Source organism: Pollachius pollachius (genome assembly GCF_949987615.1).
Source record: "Pollachius pollachius genome assembly, chromosome: 1".
Taxonomy (NCBI): domain Eukaryota; kingdom Metazoa; phylum Chordata; class Actinopteri; order Gadiformes; family Gadidae; genus Pollachius; species Pollachius pollachius.
Genome location: NC_136934.1, coordinates 48,021,796 through 48,040,627, shown reverse-complemented (window position 1 = coordinate 48,040,627; position 18,832 = coordinate 48,021,796). Strand labels below are relative to the sequence as shown.

Genomic DNA, 18,832 nt, shown 5'->3' with positions numbered 1-18,832 from the left:
ACAGGATGATCAAGTCGACGTGACATGGAAAAGAGCATGGACAATATCTTCTAGTGAAAGGAGGTCAAATCATAAAGCAGTACGGTCAGCATGGAACTGGACTGAAGAACATCATGGTTCCTCCCCAGCAGATGAGGTCGGTGCAGGGACTTCATGGGAGTATCCAGTTTTAGAGTACAGCTTCCTGGCTAGGGTATCCACCCTCCAGTTGAAAGATATTGGTGGATGGGAACGGCTCGCTCGCCTTCTGGGGCCTCTCCAGCTGCTCAGTCACAGCAGAAGAGGAGGTTTCAACAGGAGCAGCCTGGGCCCAGTAGGATGAATTAGCGGAGAACATTGGCTCATCGTCTCTGGCCAAACAGGAAGAAGAGGTGGTACCAAACCTATTGAAGGAAGAGCTACATTTACAGCAGAAGAGTGTTGAAAAACAGCCTCACAGGCAAGGTGAGGTGAATAGCTAGGACACCATCTTGTAAAGTGGCCATCTTGTACACGATGCTTCAATTGTAGGTTCTGGCAGGAGACAAACTCACCACCACCACTGGACAACCAAGGGCTGAGTGTTAAGGGAGGTATCCTCAGTGTTGAGGATATCAATTTTTTGGGTTTCCTGTCCAATACCATTGATCCTCCTCCCTGGTTTACAACTGCTCCAGTTGATTATCCAGCTCCAGTGGTTATTGTGAAGCTCCTAAAGGAACTATGAAGGTTCCAACTCCATAGCATGTTGCTTGGCAATAAACCAAACTTTGCAGCTGTAGAAATGTCTCGGAGGTCATCTTCATTTCACCTGGTGTTATGATTGTCAGTCTTGTAGGGATAGTTGTGTCCTATTGACGGACATATGCCCCTGCTATCTCTTTATAAAGCGTCCCTAGAATAACTTATCATCAGTGGTTTAGCAGCTGTTAAACTGCTTAATCATATACAAATCTGCCAAATTAGAAATAGTTGCGCCATTTGAACAACCAAGTTATGTATCTGTTACCATTGACATACAAACATAATGAACACTAGCTCATGACATAAATGTTTTTCAACATAATTTACAAATTTAACTGAAATGTTACCTATATATAAACATCATATATACATCAATGCTCAATCAGCATGTGACTGGGTTTCCATATCAGGCAAAAACTGCTTCTGCATGCAATAGCATGTGTCAGTAAGCACTTTTTAAAAAAAAAAAATCCCATGTTCATTTATTCCCTAGAAATTAGGTTTATGTAAATATACAGCTATCCAAACCATCAAAAACATATTTTCTAAATAACTAAAAGGTGTTTTAGGTAAGGTCATGTCACTGCAAAATGAGGCAGTATGTGATTTTAGCTGAAGCCTGTTCACTGGAAAACTACGAAATGAACCTGAAACAAACTATTATACTCGTTCACATGTGAGTTACTTTAAATTGATTACTTTTCATGAGTGACAACACAATAATTTAAAGCATCCACAGGCCCTTTTGAAATCAAATGCTCTGTAAACGCAGGCTCAATCACTTCCAGTTAATAACAGAGGTGGCCTACCAGATTGACTGACACCCTAATACTGAAATAATTTCCTTATTTTTTCATACCGTGTTCCTCTCGCAGGCTAGGAATTAGTATTATCACATCAAAGGCTTCCTTTAAAACAGTTCTAAAAATCATTTAAACAGACCGTGGCAGTGATTATTCAAACAAGGCTATTTGCCAGCTTGCCTATGTAATATGGCATTGTAGTCAAGGCAACTTAATTTCCCGCTAAATCGCTGTCTGTCACCAGAATAAGTAAATTTGCCAGTGTTTTATCATCATCATTGTGTCAAGTTGCGGGAATACATCAAATAGTCAATCTGATCAACAGGAAATGAACACACAGTGAATAATGCAATGACTGAAGGGAGAAGGGATTGGCGTGTTGATCTGGGGAATGTAAATTTCCTCTGTGAATCTTTTTTTTCTACTTTAAAGTAAGTCAGGGAGGGGGGGGTTTGGCTTATCATACTGCCCCCAAACTGTATTTATTACCTTTTACCTCAAAGGCTGACACCTAAATTGAAATTGCGTTGGAATACGAGGTTTGATTTGATTCTCTCTCTTCTCTCTCTAGACACACACACACACATATATATATATATGTACCTATCTAGTTGTTATATGTTTGGCTTTAATTTCCAGAAATAAATTGAGGCCAAACTTTTTTCATACCCTTTTCATTATTTTATAGCATGAAATAAAAAATCTGTGTCAACGCAAAACCAAAAGGATGACATTATTTAATTGAATACAAAATGTATTAAGTTGCTTAAAAGAGTTGCTTTCCTATATAGCCTAATCATTTTGTTTTCAGTTAAAGCAGATCTATTGCCTTCACGTTGCACTGTATATTCAAATTACTTAACAATTAGTGTTTTGCGACACCACTTAACCAAGTGGTCTGTTCCTCCAGAAAGGGGTGTTGTCAGTCGCCCTCCCCCGAACTCCATGTGACTACACAACAGGACTGCGTATAGATCCATGCCATGCCCCATGCTATGTGCTGACGTTCACACACAGCCCCCTGGTACACTTGTCATATGAATCATGCCTACCGACAGCTGACACAGTAGAGGAGGTTTGAATATGAGCTTAATTAGGATCGCGTAACATCCCAATGAAAACCCCCCTCCCTTAAACTAAAGAGAAACCACTGTGGGAGATTGGAAGAAGGATGAAGGAGAGAGAAGGGGAGATGAAGGGGGGAGGGGGGAGGGGGGAGGACAGAGAGAGAGAGAGAGAGAGAGAGAGAGAGAGAGAGAGAGAGAGAGAGAGAGAGAGAAAAAAACATAATAGAGTTTGGAGGTGGGGAGTTCTTTTGTGGTGGCGAGATATTGTCTCTTAGTTTGATGTTTTGCCTTCAGCATGAAAGCAGTTCCTACAGAGTAACGGTATACACCAAAATAAAGAATTGAGCTTGAAAGGAAAAGGAACAACAGCAATAATAGAACAATGGTGTGCCACAATGGCAGGTATTTCACCGCCCCAGGAAAGGAGGGATGAGTTTACCGCCAAGTCCCCCCCCCCGCCCTCGCCCTTACCACCGCCCCCCAGCACAACGAACTCAGGTCACCAGACAAGTTACCTCGCTTTTGAAAAGCTGCGCCTGGATCCATTCTATTGGAAGGGTATCAGCCATAGAGATTCATGGCAATAGCAGTTTAACCCCCTCACCTCCCCCCAACACACACACACACACACACACACACCTCCAATTAGTCAAAGTCCCTCTGAGGCATTCTCCCTCTCTCGTGTTGATACATGAGGCCTCGGTGACATACTTACCCCAGGGTCAGGTGTTCTCGCTACAGAGGCAGCTCAAAGCCCTCTTGTCAAACTATGGGAAGACTATACCGACTAACTCCGAGAAAACTGGTGCCGGCACCTCGAGAGAAAGAGGGCAGCTTTAGAGTCGACATGGTATTAAAACACCTGAAGACCAAAGACAGACATGGATCAGGGCATGGCGTCATTGAGGCGGTCGGTGTTGTAACCGACAACAGATTATGGTTTCATAATGAAGGGACATGATGGCTGTGAGAGCCAGGAGCTAGATTTACAATACACCCAATTCACAACGCAACTTCCCCTCGCCGGATGAATTCAGTCACATGAATCTGAGTGGGGACGCTCCAAAAGAACTAGAGCGCTAATAACCAAGTCTCTCAGGAAATGGTGAATTAGCCATGTTTCGAGTTTTAAAAAGGTAAGTTTACAGACAGACTTTGTAAACCACCTGCATTAATAGATAGAATAAATTATTGACATTCATGTAATGCCAAAAAAAGCTTCACAGCTATTCGCACAGGCCTGAAATATGATACAGTGTTTATATCCGTATACATTTATACACATATTTGCATGTTATTATTAAAGACGATAGACGCTATCTATCTTTTGCATTCTCATGCATCAATTGACACTAATATTATCTTTAAAAAACAAATAAGATGCAGGACTTTAAATACAGCATTCTATCCTTGACAGACCTGTTACTGTATAGCTATAGTCATTCAACAGCAGCAGTTTATAAGTAAGGATGTTAATTCTCATCGGCAATGATATATTTGCATTGGCAATCATATATTACCATCTCTGTTGCCCAAAAAAATAGAAATATTGAAAAAAAACAAAAAGCTAATTATTTGATCTTCTGGAGACACTGAACTTCACCACAATCACATGGTTCGCCCCACAGTGTGGCCAAGAGGCACCGCGTCCTGCCAGTGGAAAGTGCTTTTAGTTATCTCCATCTCAAAAGCCTTCTCCTCATCAGTGAGTAATTTCATACTGCTCCGAGATGATAGGTGAATGAATAAGAAAACGTTGCCTGTGGCGCATCAAGAAAATGGTGGAGAAAGTGGGGACTCGGAAAGAAGAAAAAAAGAGAGGGGCAAGCAGTGAAGAATGCACAAGAAGATAAATAAGACAGATACTTTGTTTCATTGTCAGTGGCACTCCAGGGTTATTTGAAGCACTTATTTATGCACTGTAGGCAGAACAATAGCTGTGAGCGAGAAATGATTAAATACAGAGTCCTCACCGCCACAGACATCTCATTGTGGTGGGCGGCCGCTCCGCCACTGGGCCGCTGTGATAAAAGCACTGGGAGCTGATAGCTGATACAATTTGCCAGCCGATTTGAATGGGAGTGACTGGGAGGAGGAAGAGGAGGAGGAGGAGGAGGAGGAGGAGGAGGGGGGGAAGGCTGAGGGCTGAGGAGAGGGGTCCGTCGGTGACAGCCTGTATAAGCTATAATAAAATCATTAGAATGTAAATGCTTTATTGCAAAATAAGAGCCCCCAAGCTAGGGTGACATTATCTGCCGCCAACCTGAATGAAGGCTGCGATTAGCATTCCCCTGATTCAATGATAGCGGCAACTTATCTTTATTAAAAAAAGAAAAAAAATCAAATCAAATCGAGTCTTCATATTCTATGATTGAGTTTTAAACAAATGCAATATCCAGTTCAGTTTGTTTTGCAAATGGATAAGGGTGTGTGTGTGTGTGTGTGTGTGTGTATGTATGTGAGTGAGTTTGGGGATGGCGGGGGGGTTGTTTGAGGGTGAGCGAGGGGTTGGAAAGAATGCCCCGGCAATAATTAGTGTACACATTTCTCACCGACATGTGTTTCATAACTGACAAATTTGATTTGCTATTTGCTGTGTCACTATCTGATACATTTGCATGAAAATGCGCCGGCGAGTTTACAGAATAATTATTGAAAGTGTACACCTCTTTAACATGTGTCTCATGCGAATGCAATTTGATTTGTTTGAATGTGACTGCGACGATGCCGCGCAGCGAGTAATTGTTGCCGAATACGAGAGGTTAGGCTGTGACTCGATTTAGACGTTTGCATATGTGACGCACACACACACACACACACACACACACACACACACACACACACACACACACACACACACACACATCTCCAGCCCCAGTGTTTAAGCGGGCCATTGCTTAGTAGGCAGACAGTCCATTCTTATGCAAATCGCCGGGAACTGAGGAATGGGATATAATATGCAAAAGATCAAATGTCACCCTGGGAGTAAGAGCTATGTGATATCAAAATGGCTGACTGACATATTGTTCTGTAATATATGCCTCCTAATGTGCTCTTCCTGTTTAATCTTTTAGATATAATCCCCTAACTGTACAGAGCTGCAGAAACACTGGAGACGTCCTCTTTTCACTTGTTTTCTAACACCTTTTAACAGAGTTTGATCGTCCAGAAAAAATGCTTGTATTAGGACATTGAAGAAAAAGAAATGATGATGATGTATGGATCATTTCACTGTGTCAAGCAGCAGGTGTTGTCTCATAATAGGATCAGTGAGTCAGAAGCACATGATTGGATGACTGTACGTTATTTAGGGTGACGATGGCCCGGATACTGCAGAGGGTTTAGTCATGCACAGATATGTCCTTATTCGCACGAGTCGAGGAGGGAGGACAACGTGCTATGTGACTTATATTCAACTTATATCTTTTCTTATCATATTTTTATACTACTTCAGCATAAAGAGAAGTACTTGTATACCGCAAATTTCAGAATTGAAATAAAAAAACACAAGACAAAACAAATTAAAACAAACATATAGCAAAGTCAATTAGAAAGTCTGCTATAAAGCAATATACATATATATATATATACCTAAATATATCATCGTTACGATACAACAACACATATCCTATCATCTTAACTTTCTCTTATTACTCTGTATAAAAAGCCTTTCAGGTTGAAGTCACCAATATTTATCTCGAAGAGGGTATGAATAAAAACGTACTTGAGAACCATTCCCTGGAGAACATGCGGTGGCATGAGACTCCCGAGCCCCTGGAGAAGACCCCGGGAAACCCCTCAGCCATCGCCGGTGGCCTCGAGAGATCCCTTTGCAGACGGAAGAACACACCGGGGCCAAACACCATACTAAAAACACAACAACATGGCACTTCAAGTGTTACCGTCGATGTTAACGTTTTAAAATTATTTATTTTATTGATACACCCCCCTTATCTCTTGGTTTCAGAGAGCCGTCCGAGATGTGTGTGTGTGTGTGTGTGTGTGTGTGTGTGTGTGTGTGTGTGTGTGTGTGTGTGTGTGTGTGTGTGTGTGCGAAAAGGCGGTTTGTCACGGAAGTGTCGTTAAGAGCGCCGAAGAGGGTCCTATACGCACACACAATGCCTCACTGCACCCTTAGGACTGCTCACCAGGGTTCACGTACAGCCCTCCTCCCCCTGCTCTCAGACAGCCATCGCTAGGGCCATACATCTTGTGAAGTAAATTCACAATCCGGGACCTCTGCCTCATTCATTGAAGACAAAAGGAAGAGACACAAATTGGACGGAAAACACAGTGTAAAAGAAAAGCTTACATTAAGCTCAAGGGGACTCCGGGGAGCTGGAAGGGGGGGGGGGGGGGGGGTTAGGACGGGGAGGAGGGAGGGGAGGTCGATCGTTTGTGTGTGATGAAGAATGGCGGCCATGCTGGGGAACCGGACGCTTGTAGATAAATCACTGCCATCATGCAGATTCGCCGTGTTGGAGTGAAGAGATAAATGCGTAAACGGGGTCTGTGTCAGAACCCGTGGTGTGGGCCCGCGTGGGGGGGGGGGGGGGGCGCACGGCAATTCCGGGGCCCGGTAATTGAACTTTGCTATAATTATTCTGAGGAGATAATATTAACTTATGGTTTTCGAATGATGAAGAACCCCATGTACATAATTCATTTGCCACGTAGGGCAATGACGCTGGATAGTCTCTGCGCTCTCTCTCTCTCTCTCTCTCTCTCTCTCTCTCTCTCTCTCTGTTTCTCTCTCTCTCCCCCCACAAACACACTCTCTCTCTTCCTTTCTCTCAATCACACACTCTCTCTCTCTCTCTCTCCCCCCCACTTGCCTGCATTGTGTTACCGAAATATGACGGCTCCATTTTTATCCTGTCACAATGACAACTGATGGGCTTATTTTCCTGGGGCCCCGGGGGATGATGAAATGGTAAGCAAACATTCTTTCTCAGGAGGCGAAGGGTGCTCCATCATACGCTGGAGCGCGGAGCCGGCACAACTGCCTGCGTTGTGTGGCAACCAGGGAAGGGTTACGGGATACAATGCACTTGGCCTCTCAATATGGAGGGGCTGAGCCGTCCACTTAGCTGTCTCTATCGAACTCCCTCTCTCTCCCATGAGCCTTAGCAGTCTCTATCAAACTCCCTCTCTCTCCCATGAGCCTTAGCAGTCTCTATCAAACTCCCTCTCTCTCCCATGAGCCTTAGCGGTCTCTATCAAACTCCCTCTCTCTCCCATGAGCCTTAGCGGTCTCTACAGGACTCCCTATCCCGCAAGAGCCTTAGCTGTCTCTATTGAACTCCCTCTCTCTCCAAAAAGCCTTAGCGGTCTCTATCAAACTCCCTCTCTCTCTCCCATAAGCCTAAGCGGCCTCTATCAGAATCCCTCTCTCTCCCATGAGCCTTGGCAGTCTCTATAGAACTCCCTCTCTCTCCCATGAGCCTTTGCAGTGTCTCTGGAGGAGGCTATCCCCATGAGCCTTACCAGTAGCTCTAGTACTCCCTATCCTGCCTGGGGCTTAGCAGTCTCTGTAGTACTCCCTATCCCTCAAGATCCTTAGCAGTTTCTATAGTACACCCTATCCCCGTTCAGCCTTACTGTCTAATGCCTTCATGGCATTTCTGCTATTTCTTTAAATTTAAACAGCATTTCCAGTGGATATTGCTCATATATTTCTTGTTTTAACGTGTCATTATTCAGTGTCGGGGTACAGAAGGAGCATTGTTTCCCCGGTGTCCTTATGACCCAACAAAGCAGACGGAGGGAAGAGCTACCGCATTTACAGCGGCAAGTTTTACAGCCATCATTTCGCTATCGGCTATTTTTATGCACATTATCCGGGGTGCAATTTTCCTGTTCCCCCCCATGCTCAATATGGTCAAGCCTAGCTGATTTATAGAGGAGGCTTATGAGCCAAAACAACAACCTGACAAGCAGGGGCCTTATTATTTACCGCGAGCCTCAGCACACCTACAGCCGGGGGGGAGCCGCTGTGAAGGAAGGCAAGCGGCACAAGGTTGCGACATTTACAATAGGTCAAAATAATACTGCCACTCGTCTCTCGCTGTCTGACAATATCCCATTCATCTCATTTGAATAATGAGAGGCGTTGACGGACATTAACTCCCGGGAGCGGAGCTGCATGCACCCGGGGGAGGGGGTCTGAGCAGCGCTAGCGGCAGCCCCTTATTTCCCCTCTCTGCCAATTGCTAACTAGCTGTGTGAAGCAGGCGGCGATGGCGGCGATGGCGGCGATGGCGGCGGAGGCGGCGGTGGGGAGGGAGGGTGGCGGGAGGAGCGGCAATGAGCGCGATAAGAGCACTCATCAAACCCGGAGGCCCCCCCCCCCCCCCCTTCTCCAGAGTAAACACGGGAAGACCCCGTTGGTTTATCGCCGTGCGCGCGAACATCCAGACAGAGTGCCACAATGGAGGCTTCAGAAGATATCCCAACAACGACAACAAAGCAAATATTGTAGCGCCCGGCTTCCATTGTGCGCGCGTTCTTTGTCGTTATTGATAGCCGAAGGAGTGTCTTCTTTTTTGTCGTTTTTCCTAATTAAAGATACGCACAGCCTTAATCCTCATTACTGTGTTTCTCAGCCCCCCCCCCCCTGCGAGAAGAACACCCACCCCGATGTCTTGTCGAGCCTCAGCCCCTGGGCTCTTTTGTCTCGGAGCTGTAAGGAGAAATGACGGTGTAATGTGATTTACGGCTGATCGCCACCGCCCAATTTAATTAACAGCCCAATAATCTGTGATGAATGCACACCTACGCCACATTACGAGTGTATATATAAATATAAACCGTGAACCTTATTCACGCTTACCGGCATTCACGTGTACACGCTCATTCATAAACAACACAAGAGAACACGGGTACCCTATTCGTATTTTTCGCATTTATGTTATATTTTTCAAATTTCGTGTGTTTTTCACTGTTGTGTCACTCTAGACTCACCGTGTGTGAAACATTTTAGAAAAAGGAGCCCAGCAATGACATTGTGCTGGACTCCCTGCTAGGGTCTTATGTATTAATTGTTGACAAGGTGATTCCATGTGGGCAAGCCGAAGGGGGTCTCGCGGGCACCGGGCGTTTTTGATTGACGGTGTCATATTTGTAAGAGGGTTATGAACCACAAAACAAGGGTTAAAAGCAAATTGACCCTGCAGTTGATGGCTGACTGATACACCAAGTCGGCGGTCTTTAATCTTGCTGCCGAGCCTAACATGGGGCTTATATAACAAATTGCGACGCCCAGAGGGTAATACATCACCTGATGGATCTTCCTTTTTTGCATTTCACCGCTCTCTCTCCCTCTCCCTCTCTCTCCTTCTTCTTTGGCGCTCCATGAATCTCTGTATCGTCACCAGAATGTAGGTTACAGGTAGGGTGCTGTGGTGAAAATGATCAAGATGGATTATTAGTCTGGGCAGAGAGGGAGAAAGAGAGAGAGAGAGGCTGCTATATTGACAGTGACAAACTCATAAAGCAGTTAAGGGGAAAACTGAGATTACCTTAGAAAAAAGGAAAAAGGAAAAGTCATCACAGCCCGCTGAGCAGCAGAGAGAGAGAGAGAGAGAGAGAGAGAGAGAGAGAGAGAAAGAGAGAGAGAGAGAGAGGCAAACAGGGGCAGAAGGGTTGGAGTAATAGATGCTCAGAAGCTTGGAACATCATCAAGTTCCTAAAATCCTATTTCCAAGAGTGAAGACGTATCAACGTCAATGTCCTCTGTCCATTTAACCGTCGGTTAATCCTCAAAGACCGGACTTCAAACAACGTCAAAGATCTCCCTTTTATTTTCCAAAATAATGCATTCTCCTTAAAGCTTCCGGAAGTCTCTCAGTGGGTCTCCATTCTTCTGTGAGGGATTCTTGACTCCCACCTCTCGGTGTGTCTTCCCCACTTGATCTCCTGGCTCCGTTGTTGGAGGTGTAAATCAAATCCAGAAAGGACTGTGCGGTCTGTTGCAGACCTGGCAGCTTGCTTATCAAACTCGCCTGAACTTTTCAATATGCCGCTATCACCAACTGTTTGATAATTTGGCATTCCATTAATCACCCTCTACACCCCCCCCCCCCCCCCCTCCCTTAAATCCACCTCAACCCCAAAAATACAAAGCAGTTACTTCTCTTTTTTCACAGATTCCCCTGGCTTGTCACCATTTGTTTATCTGATAAGGGATAAATAACTACCGGCATGCAGAGTAACCGCTTTCCTCACTTTTTTACGTGAAACAACTTCCTGTAAGAAAAAACGACACCCTACTTAAAGTGAATGAGCCCAAGCTCCAGCTTAGGCTAAATTCTGGAGACCTCATTAAGATCCATTCCCCCGGTGAGTGTAAACACTGTCATTTCCCTCTCTGAATCCCGGGAATCAGACACTGAGATGTTTTACCCTGATACAAGGGGGACCTTTCTCTGCCTTAAAGCGTGTCCCGGCTGCACCTGTCGAATGATAAAACGTATGACTCTGGTGATAAGCCAACGAGTGGAACAACACTGTCCAGGTGCGGATGCCTTGGCGAGGCACCAGCCCCGTCTTGGTATGCAGAAGGCGGCTGATCGCTCCATCCGATAGGGCCGCAGAAGGGATTTCGGCTCCAGCTCCCCGGCTTTAGATGTGATTCCGCTGTTCTGATCTGCTTCGGAATCGTGTAAAGGTCAGAGTTCAGCGTCTGGGGCGGCTCACCGCAAACACGATTTTAGGATATACTGTCAGGGGCGCGGCCGTTTTGATCACTGCTTTAAACTGTGATTCTCTCGAATATCACGGGTGGACAGTCTGCACTTCTTAAAGCCCAGCCCCAAAAGAACGTAAGTGACACCCTTCCCCGGGGTATAAGACATTTGCACTCCATCACGGTTCGGATCACACAGTGTTCTGGTCTTAAAGTTCAACCTGAGAACTCGCTTGCAGAGGTAAAACAAAAAGAAAGTGAATGTTACATCTTAACACACAGCGCCATGAGAAAACTGATTTGATAAGCAGAAGTGCTAGGATGAAGGGCCATAGCCAGGTCCATCCTTCTAACACTATCTGTAACAAAGCACCTTTGTTATGGATGAGGTGTTTTAAGGTGCTTTTTTGTTTGTGGATGGCTAGTAAAAGGATATCCATTGAACAAGCCTATTTTGGTGATTTAAGTGCCCAAAGGAGGAAGAGTTATACAAATAAATGTGACTGGACTTGACTCTGGTGGCATACCAGACAGTTGCCTGGTATCTAGAGGGTTTCTAATGGGCTAACCAGCTGATGAGGAATCATTTGAATCACCCCTTTAATTGAGTCAACGCCGCTTATTGAGTTCCCCCTTGACTAGGGATCTGAATAAACCCATTTATGCAGTAACCCTTGGACCTTTTAAATGGACTGTTTAATAGATTGGATATGATGAGATGGATTGTGATGATGATAATATATATTGGTGTTTGTACATTTATCCTGTTAGAAACAGCCCCCCGAAGTGGGCCTTCTTAAAGGGGCATTATTAAAAAGGCAGACTGCTCTACTTCGTTAAAATTACAAGACTTGTTTCGGCTTTTGATGTGCTTTGCCACGAGGGTAGCATCAGAAGATAGCGTGATAAATGAACCTAATAATACATCACTAACTGATGAGTCGGCCCATTGTTCAGGGTGCAGATACGAGTTAATTAAACACATATTAGCCGTTTACTTTACATAATCAAATATAACGATGTTGGGCAAAGTGACATTATCGCAGACACTGCAGTTCTTCTTCGCGGAGAAACAATGTGTTTTTAAAGACGTGTTTAAATGATTTGCTGCTCCCACTATGCCTGGCTAGCAGCACAGGGGAGATACATGTGTCGAGCACGTGTCTGTCTGCCGTACTTCCTGCCATCTAGGTTATCTGAGGAGAGCAGTATGTCCACGTGAAGGCACAGTGACTTTCCATCACCGTCCGCCTTTCTCCTCCAGTTTGTCGATAAAATGGGCATCGTTGCAAGCTTTTTGTTTAATAAAGAATCATGCTAATGCAAATAATTATTACATGGTATCAATAATATAATAATAGCTTTGTTTTCAAAGCAACGTTTGAAAAGCGATAAACAAAAGGATTCACAAGACGATATCAAGACGAATGAATTCAGAGTCTTATTAAGAGTAAAGACGGTATCATTATATCTCAATAATACATTTGATTTTAATACTTTACATGTAGGTCCGTGAAGACTATTTTTGAGGAAGGGTCGGGGTATAGGCTGGGGGTGTGGTTTGGGGTACGGGGTCTGTAGACAACAAACAGCCCAACATTGCTTGAAACTGAATCTCGCTCCCACCCAGGCACTCCCTCCACAGGCCCGGGGACCCTCTCTTGTCTCACAGCCGTCTCTCAACGGCTTTTCAGGGGTCTAAGTATAAAATAGCGAGGCGCACTAACAGTATCTGTCCGTCGCAGGATACGCACAGAGGGTACGGGGGAAGGCTCAGGTAAGAAACGCACATCCATCTGTCACTCGCTTCCCTCTGGGCCGATAAGAGGAAATTCCAACAGCGAGAGAGAGAGAGATAACGTTGGACATTCAACTTTAATTCTGAAGGAGGGACTTTTCATCAGCGGGTCACATATTAGCTTTCAGAAACGGAAGTAAAAGAAGAAGAGGGAGGAATACGGAATGCGATGGGGGGGGGGGGTTGCAAGATCGCCTGCCACCCCGTTTCCAGCAGACACCTCTACACCTACATACCTACACGTTTTTATCTCCGTTGATACTTTATTAATATTGGATGTGTGTTAAATAAGGAGAGTTTCAGAAATCCCTGTTTCAAACAGATAACACAGATAAACAGACAAAGTAGTACCAGAAAGGATTAGAGGCCAACAGCCAAGTCTTTCTCATTGGGTTTTATTCTTTTGTTTTCCTAACTGCAGGAGAAATGTGTTACAAGAGAACCTGAAGAACGGTATTGAAAACAATTACTTGTGCCACATATGTCTTTGGTTAAAGACCAAGATGTGGCTAAATTGATTCAATAAGCTGTGGCTAACTTTGGTGTTAATCATTAGCGGTTTACGATGTCATGCTGCCCTTCTGTGAACAATTGTTGGAATTCTGATCTATTTCTTTGTCCTGAGTCACATCCTTGTAAAACTATTATATAAGAAACAAATATTCGCCTGTTCTTGATACCTCTACAAAAAACCCTGTAGATCGACCTTACACAACAAAAATATTTTTTTTTTGTTGTGTTTTTAAAAGTAAATTCCCATGATGCAGTAGTAGACCTTGGATGTTCTGCAAGTAGTCTCCCACAGTGTACCCCACAGATTTACACGGTTCACCGAGATCAGCTACTGCGAAAGAGGCAAAAAAACACAAGCTCGCCTATACAGAGACAATTGATTATCCTGGTATCAGTGCCGCAGGTCTTACTCAGCTCGCCTGGTGTCTAAGTGCTAGTCTGGCTGTTTTTTCCTTTCTCTTTTTTTGAACAAGGATCATATGGATCAATACGGCATGGCACATTTAGGAGACCCCACAACATATCCTGGGACCACAAAGGCCAAGATGAAGACCCCCCCCCCACACACACACACACACACACACACACACACAGACACACACCCCCCCCACACACACACACATTCCTTTTTGCCTCTGATTGGATGGGGGTTGGGGTCGACTTCATAACATATTGTGCCGTACTCTCTCCTCTATGCTCAAAAACATGGCCAACACAAGGATCATGAGAGATAGTGTCTCCTTTATATTGGCCTGTGATTCAGTGTCTTGTCTTTGTTTTTTGCTGTCAATCTTTGTTTGTTTTCCTTGGCTTTACATGCAGTGCCTTTAGCGTCATCAGGCCTACAGGCAGGGGTCTAGGTAAGACGTCTGACTTGGTAAAGTCAAGGTTATGGCAGGATAGTTAATCATTGGATAATAATAATGCTGTTTCTTTTAAGATAAGTATCATCAATACTTATCATTAAAGCTATTGTGATCCTCTCTTTACGGTAAAATAAAAAAATAATAAAGACATTATGGGTATAAAGTGGTCTAACTGAAACTGTTACGATATCAACATCATTAGAAACTAAAAGGTTGATTTGGGTCTAGCTACTAGAGCTAGCAATAGCATGATACATGAGTAGGTGTTTGTAGCCACATTGATCAGCTTGATGTCTCTATCTCATAAGCAGTGTGTTGTTGTAGGAGATAACTCAAGTGACATGGACTTGCATGGTAGACAATGGAGGGCCATTGATTGAAACAAGGGGGGGGGGGGGGGTTCAGCCAGCGTCCCCAGCGTTTGTCCGTTGAATAAAAGGCCCATTACTCCCTGCAGTAACGTTTTGATGTACATCACACAAGTAAATTAGCACTTTTACTTCCTCTCTCGTAAAAAAAACACCCTGATACCCATTTGTCCCTCTCTTTCTCCCCTTATCTCCCTCCTCTTTCTTCTTTTTTTAGTTCGTCTCATTATCGGAGCAATCTTTCCGACGTTACCTTGCCGGCGTTGGGTGAAACAATAATGGGAGGCCGACAGGCAGGGCAGTTGATGTCAAAGGGGAAGAGATGGGGGGAAGGGATGCCATGATAAAAGGACGAAGGTCAAAGGTCGTCCACTGTGATCTTATTGTCGTTGCTATTGACCCCGTTAAAGAAAAGACCCCTGTATTTCATTACGCCGCAAAAAGTAAGTTCAGCCAATTTGCGGACTGAAAGGCTTGACGGGAAAGGAAATACTTTCTAGTTTTTTTATGATCTCTCTGGAAAAGCAAGATAAAAATGAACGAGTGAAAGGTATTGAATGTTAAGTTGGTTCTTTAAAGTGGTAACTACAGTACATAGATATGATGGGTGTTAACAGAACTCACACATTCTTTAACAGTGGGCGTACTGAAGTTTACCACAAATATTCCTCAAAGACGATCGCGGGGCGAAGCCAAACAAAACACCATTCGACCTGAACGTATAACCTCTTGCCAACACCACTTTTTTTCCCCTTCTCTAAAACATATTTTGGGAATAATACGCAACAAAATCTTTTTTTTAGAACTATTTTTTTTTTATCATTTAGTGATTTATGAGCGGGAAAACAAAGGCGGTTAATGTATTTATAGATATAGATTGTCGCCCGGATTCTATTACCGTACACCTGAACCAGGATGTGACACCCAATAAAAACAAATGACTCCAGGGTGCGCTTGATATATGGCCCGGGGGCTGGTTACACCGCGGGTCCTGATGCATGTTAATACCGCTCCTTGGGGCTAGCTCTCCTTGTAGGCGAGCTAACACTGTTGTAAACGACAGCAGCGGAAGTGAGCGTGTGTTAAAATGTCCTCCCGCCGTGGAATACAGTGCGGCGGTGTTAATCAATTCTGCTGTACCACCGGTCGTGTCGCCGCCGTGCGCACCTGTACCGTGTAATGCTGTTTTTGGAGACACAATTATGCGTCTAAACACAGGCACCCTAATCCCCCCCCCAGCCCTCCACTTGGATATGCATCACGGCTCGAATTTGATATGCTTGTTCTACGCACACACACACACACACACACACACACACACACACACACACACATTCTCCACCCTGTTCATCACCCTTTTTGATTAATACACCCATATTTTCTGAGAGATAGTTTTCTTACGGAGAAGAGATCCATTTTGCCCGCAAAGATCGAAAGTTAGCAGCCGTGGCATAATTGATGACCTCCCGGGACAGGCGCTCTCATATTTATCACGGGCTGACCTTTCCTCCGCCCTCATCCATCATAAATTAAAGTTGTACAGCGGTGGCGCGGCCTTCGCTCCTCCGCCGGCTCAACCTTTTGTCCAGAGGTCTTCTCCTCTGCTCGGCCTGGAGCTGCTGGAGGCTGAGGCTGTGGAACCTGCAGTTCAGCACCTCTGCTGTTTGGGGCAGATGGTCATCACTAAAAGCATCTGTCAAGCTCAAAACCCCAACCCCCTCCACCTAGTAGCCCGGCACATCGGCCTTTGGTCTCCTCCTCGTCCTGCCGCCTCTGCTCTGGGTTTAGCTTTCGCTTTTCCGTCTCTTCTCCTCCTTTTCTGGTCTCTGGTCTTTCGTCCTTTCCTTTCCTCCTTCTCCTCCTCCTCCTCCTCATTCTCCTTTATTTGCCTCTCCTCCCTCATCCTTTCCTTTCATCCTATACCTCTCCTCTCTCCACCTCCTCTTCATGACTCTCCTCTCTAATCCTTTCCCTTACCCTTTCTATTTTTACCTGTCCGCTCTCTCATTCCTCTCCCTCTATCCTCCTCCTCCACTTCTAGCCTCTTCTCTCTGTCATCCTTTCCTTTCTAGTTCCCCCTCTCTTCTCCCTCTTTCTCCTCCTCTTCTTGCCATTTCTCTCTCCATCATTTTATTCCTTCTCTCTCTCTCTCTCTCCTTTCTCCTCTCATCTCATTCCATATATTCTCATCCTTCATTTTGATCTCCTTTCAGTTAACTTCTCCTCTGTCCGATCTTAACATAACCCTCACCTCTCTTTTCTCTCCGTGCATTGTGGTTCCTGGCCCACGCACACGCACACACAAACACACACACACACACACACACACACACACACACACACACACACACACACACACACACACACACACGCCCACACACACACACACAAACAAACAGAAAGACAACCAACACAAACTGACCAAAAGGAGGGAAATAACTTACTCTAATAAATCACATAACATAGAACAACATAAACAAAGGCCACGGGTCACTCTGATTGTAATATGGCGAGATATCTAAACTAACAAAGGCTTTTGTGTTTATCGACTATATATGCAAAAGGTGAGTGAGTCCTACACTGTTACACAGCCGTCTTGGACTTATCAGTGAAGCTGTAATTCATCTGTTTCTGTCTTGCTCTCCTTCTTACTCTGCTTCCCCCCCCCCCCCTAAAGACACCTATTAATATTGATGAGGGGTGAGCCATGAATGTTAAAACTGAGCTTTGGGGCACGGCCCTTATGACACAGGCGTGGCCATTAACACAAAGCAATGAAATAATTTATCATTTTCCTCACGTTAAACTGAAACCATTTTACACCCTCCATCCCCATCCCATCCCCATAGAGGCAGTAGGTAATTATAGGCTAATATTTCAGTCAATTATGGATTTCAAGAGTCTTGCTTAATGGTGGGGAAAATCAGTATCATATTGATAGAGAAAAACACGCATTTTAAACGTCTCGTCGGATCACCTTGGGTCAAATCAGGTCATTAGTCTGTATTATTCAGCGATGTTCCTCGCGTGTATGTCTGCAGCGGCGCGACACTTCACCGAGGCGGATGAACATTTCAAACAGATAGTACACGACGCACGCACGCACGCACGGTCACGCGTGAAGAGGGCTGCGATAGATGCAAATACCCCGCCATAGAAATCCAATAACAACATGTAAATCGTACGGTGAGGCCTCGTCCTCTTTATCACAGCTCTCTGGCTCCACGCAGAAGACTCTCTCAGGTCTCTTTCAGGGGCCAAACTACTGTGTTCCTACGACTGACTGCCTGCACTTGGGGCCCGCTCCACCATTATGCTGCTAATCTGAGATAAACCCTGCAATCTTCCAGTGCCCTCCTCTTCAGCGGTGCAATGGAGAGAGCGGGGAAGGTGTGTGTGTGTGTGTGTGTGTGTGCGTGCGTGCGTGTGTGTGTGTGTGTGTGTGTGTGTGTGTGTGTGCTTGTGCATTCATGGCTGTGTGTGTGTGTGTGTGTGTGTGTGTGTGTGTGTGTGTGTGCTTGTGCATTCACGGCTGTGTGCATGTGTGTGTTTGTGCATGCACGTGTGTATGCGTGCCTGTGTCTGTGTGTGTAGGCATGTGCGTCCATGCGTGTGTGCGTGCGTGGTGTGCCTGTGTGGGTGCCTGTGTGTGTGTGTGTGTGTGTGTGTGTATGTGGGAGAGTGGTGTAGATGGGTTGTGGGGGGCGGGGGCTAAGTTCATTCATATGTTTATACATTTTCATTCAGTGCATGACTAGCCCTCACTCCCACCAGAGGCAGCCTACAAGTGACCCCTGAAAAGAGGGGGTCAAGGGGGAGGTCGTGCGGAATGGCCCCGCGGTCGGGCTGCGACACTCCCTGACAGCTTTAAGTAGATCTCTTTTTAGCCATTTACTTGGAGTGTCGGAGACAGAGAGACATAGAGAGGCAGGAGGGGAAAGCGGGGGAGAGAGAGAGAGAGAGAGAGAGAGGGAGAGAGAGGGAGAGAGAGGGAGAGAGAGGGAGAAG

General features: G+C 45.1%; 1 protein-coding gene across 1 annotated transcript in view; it reads left to right on the top strand.

The window, feature by feature from the left end:
* Positions 1-8,832: 8,832 nt before the first annotated feature.
* The window catches only part of adamts16 (ADAM metallopeptidase with thrombospondin type 1 motif, 16), a gene marked incomplete at its 5' end in the record, with an annotated part of 190,794 nt that continues 180,794 nt past the window's right edge, over positions 8,833-18,832 (top strand). The window contains 1 exon segment of the mRNA XM_079758578.1: positions 8,833-8,868. Coding sequence (XP_079614704.1) covers positions 8,833-8,868 — 36 coding nt within the window.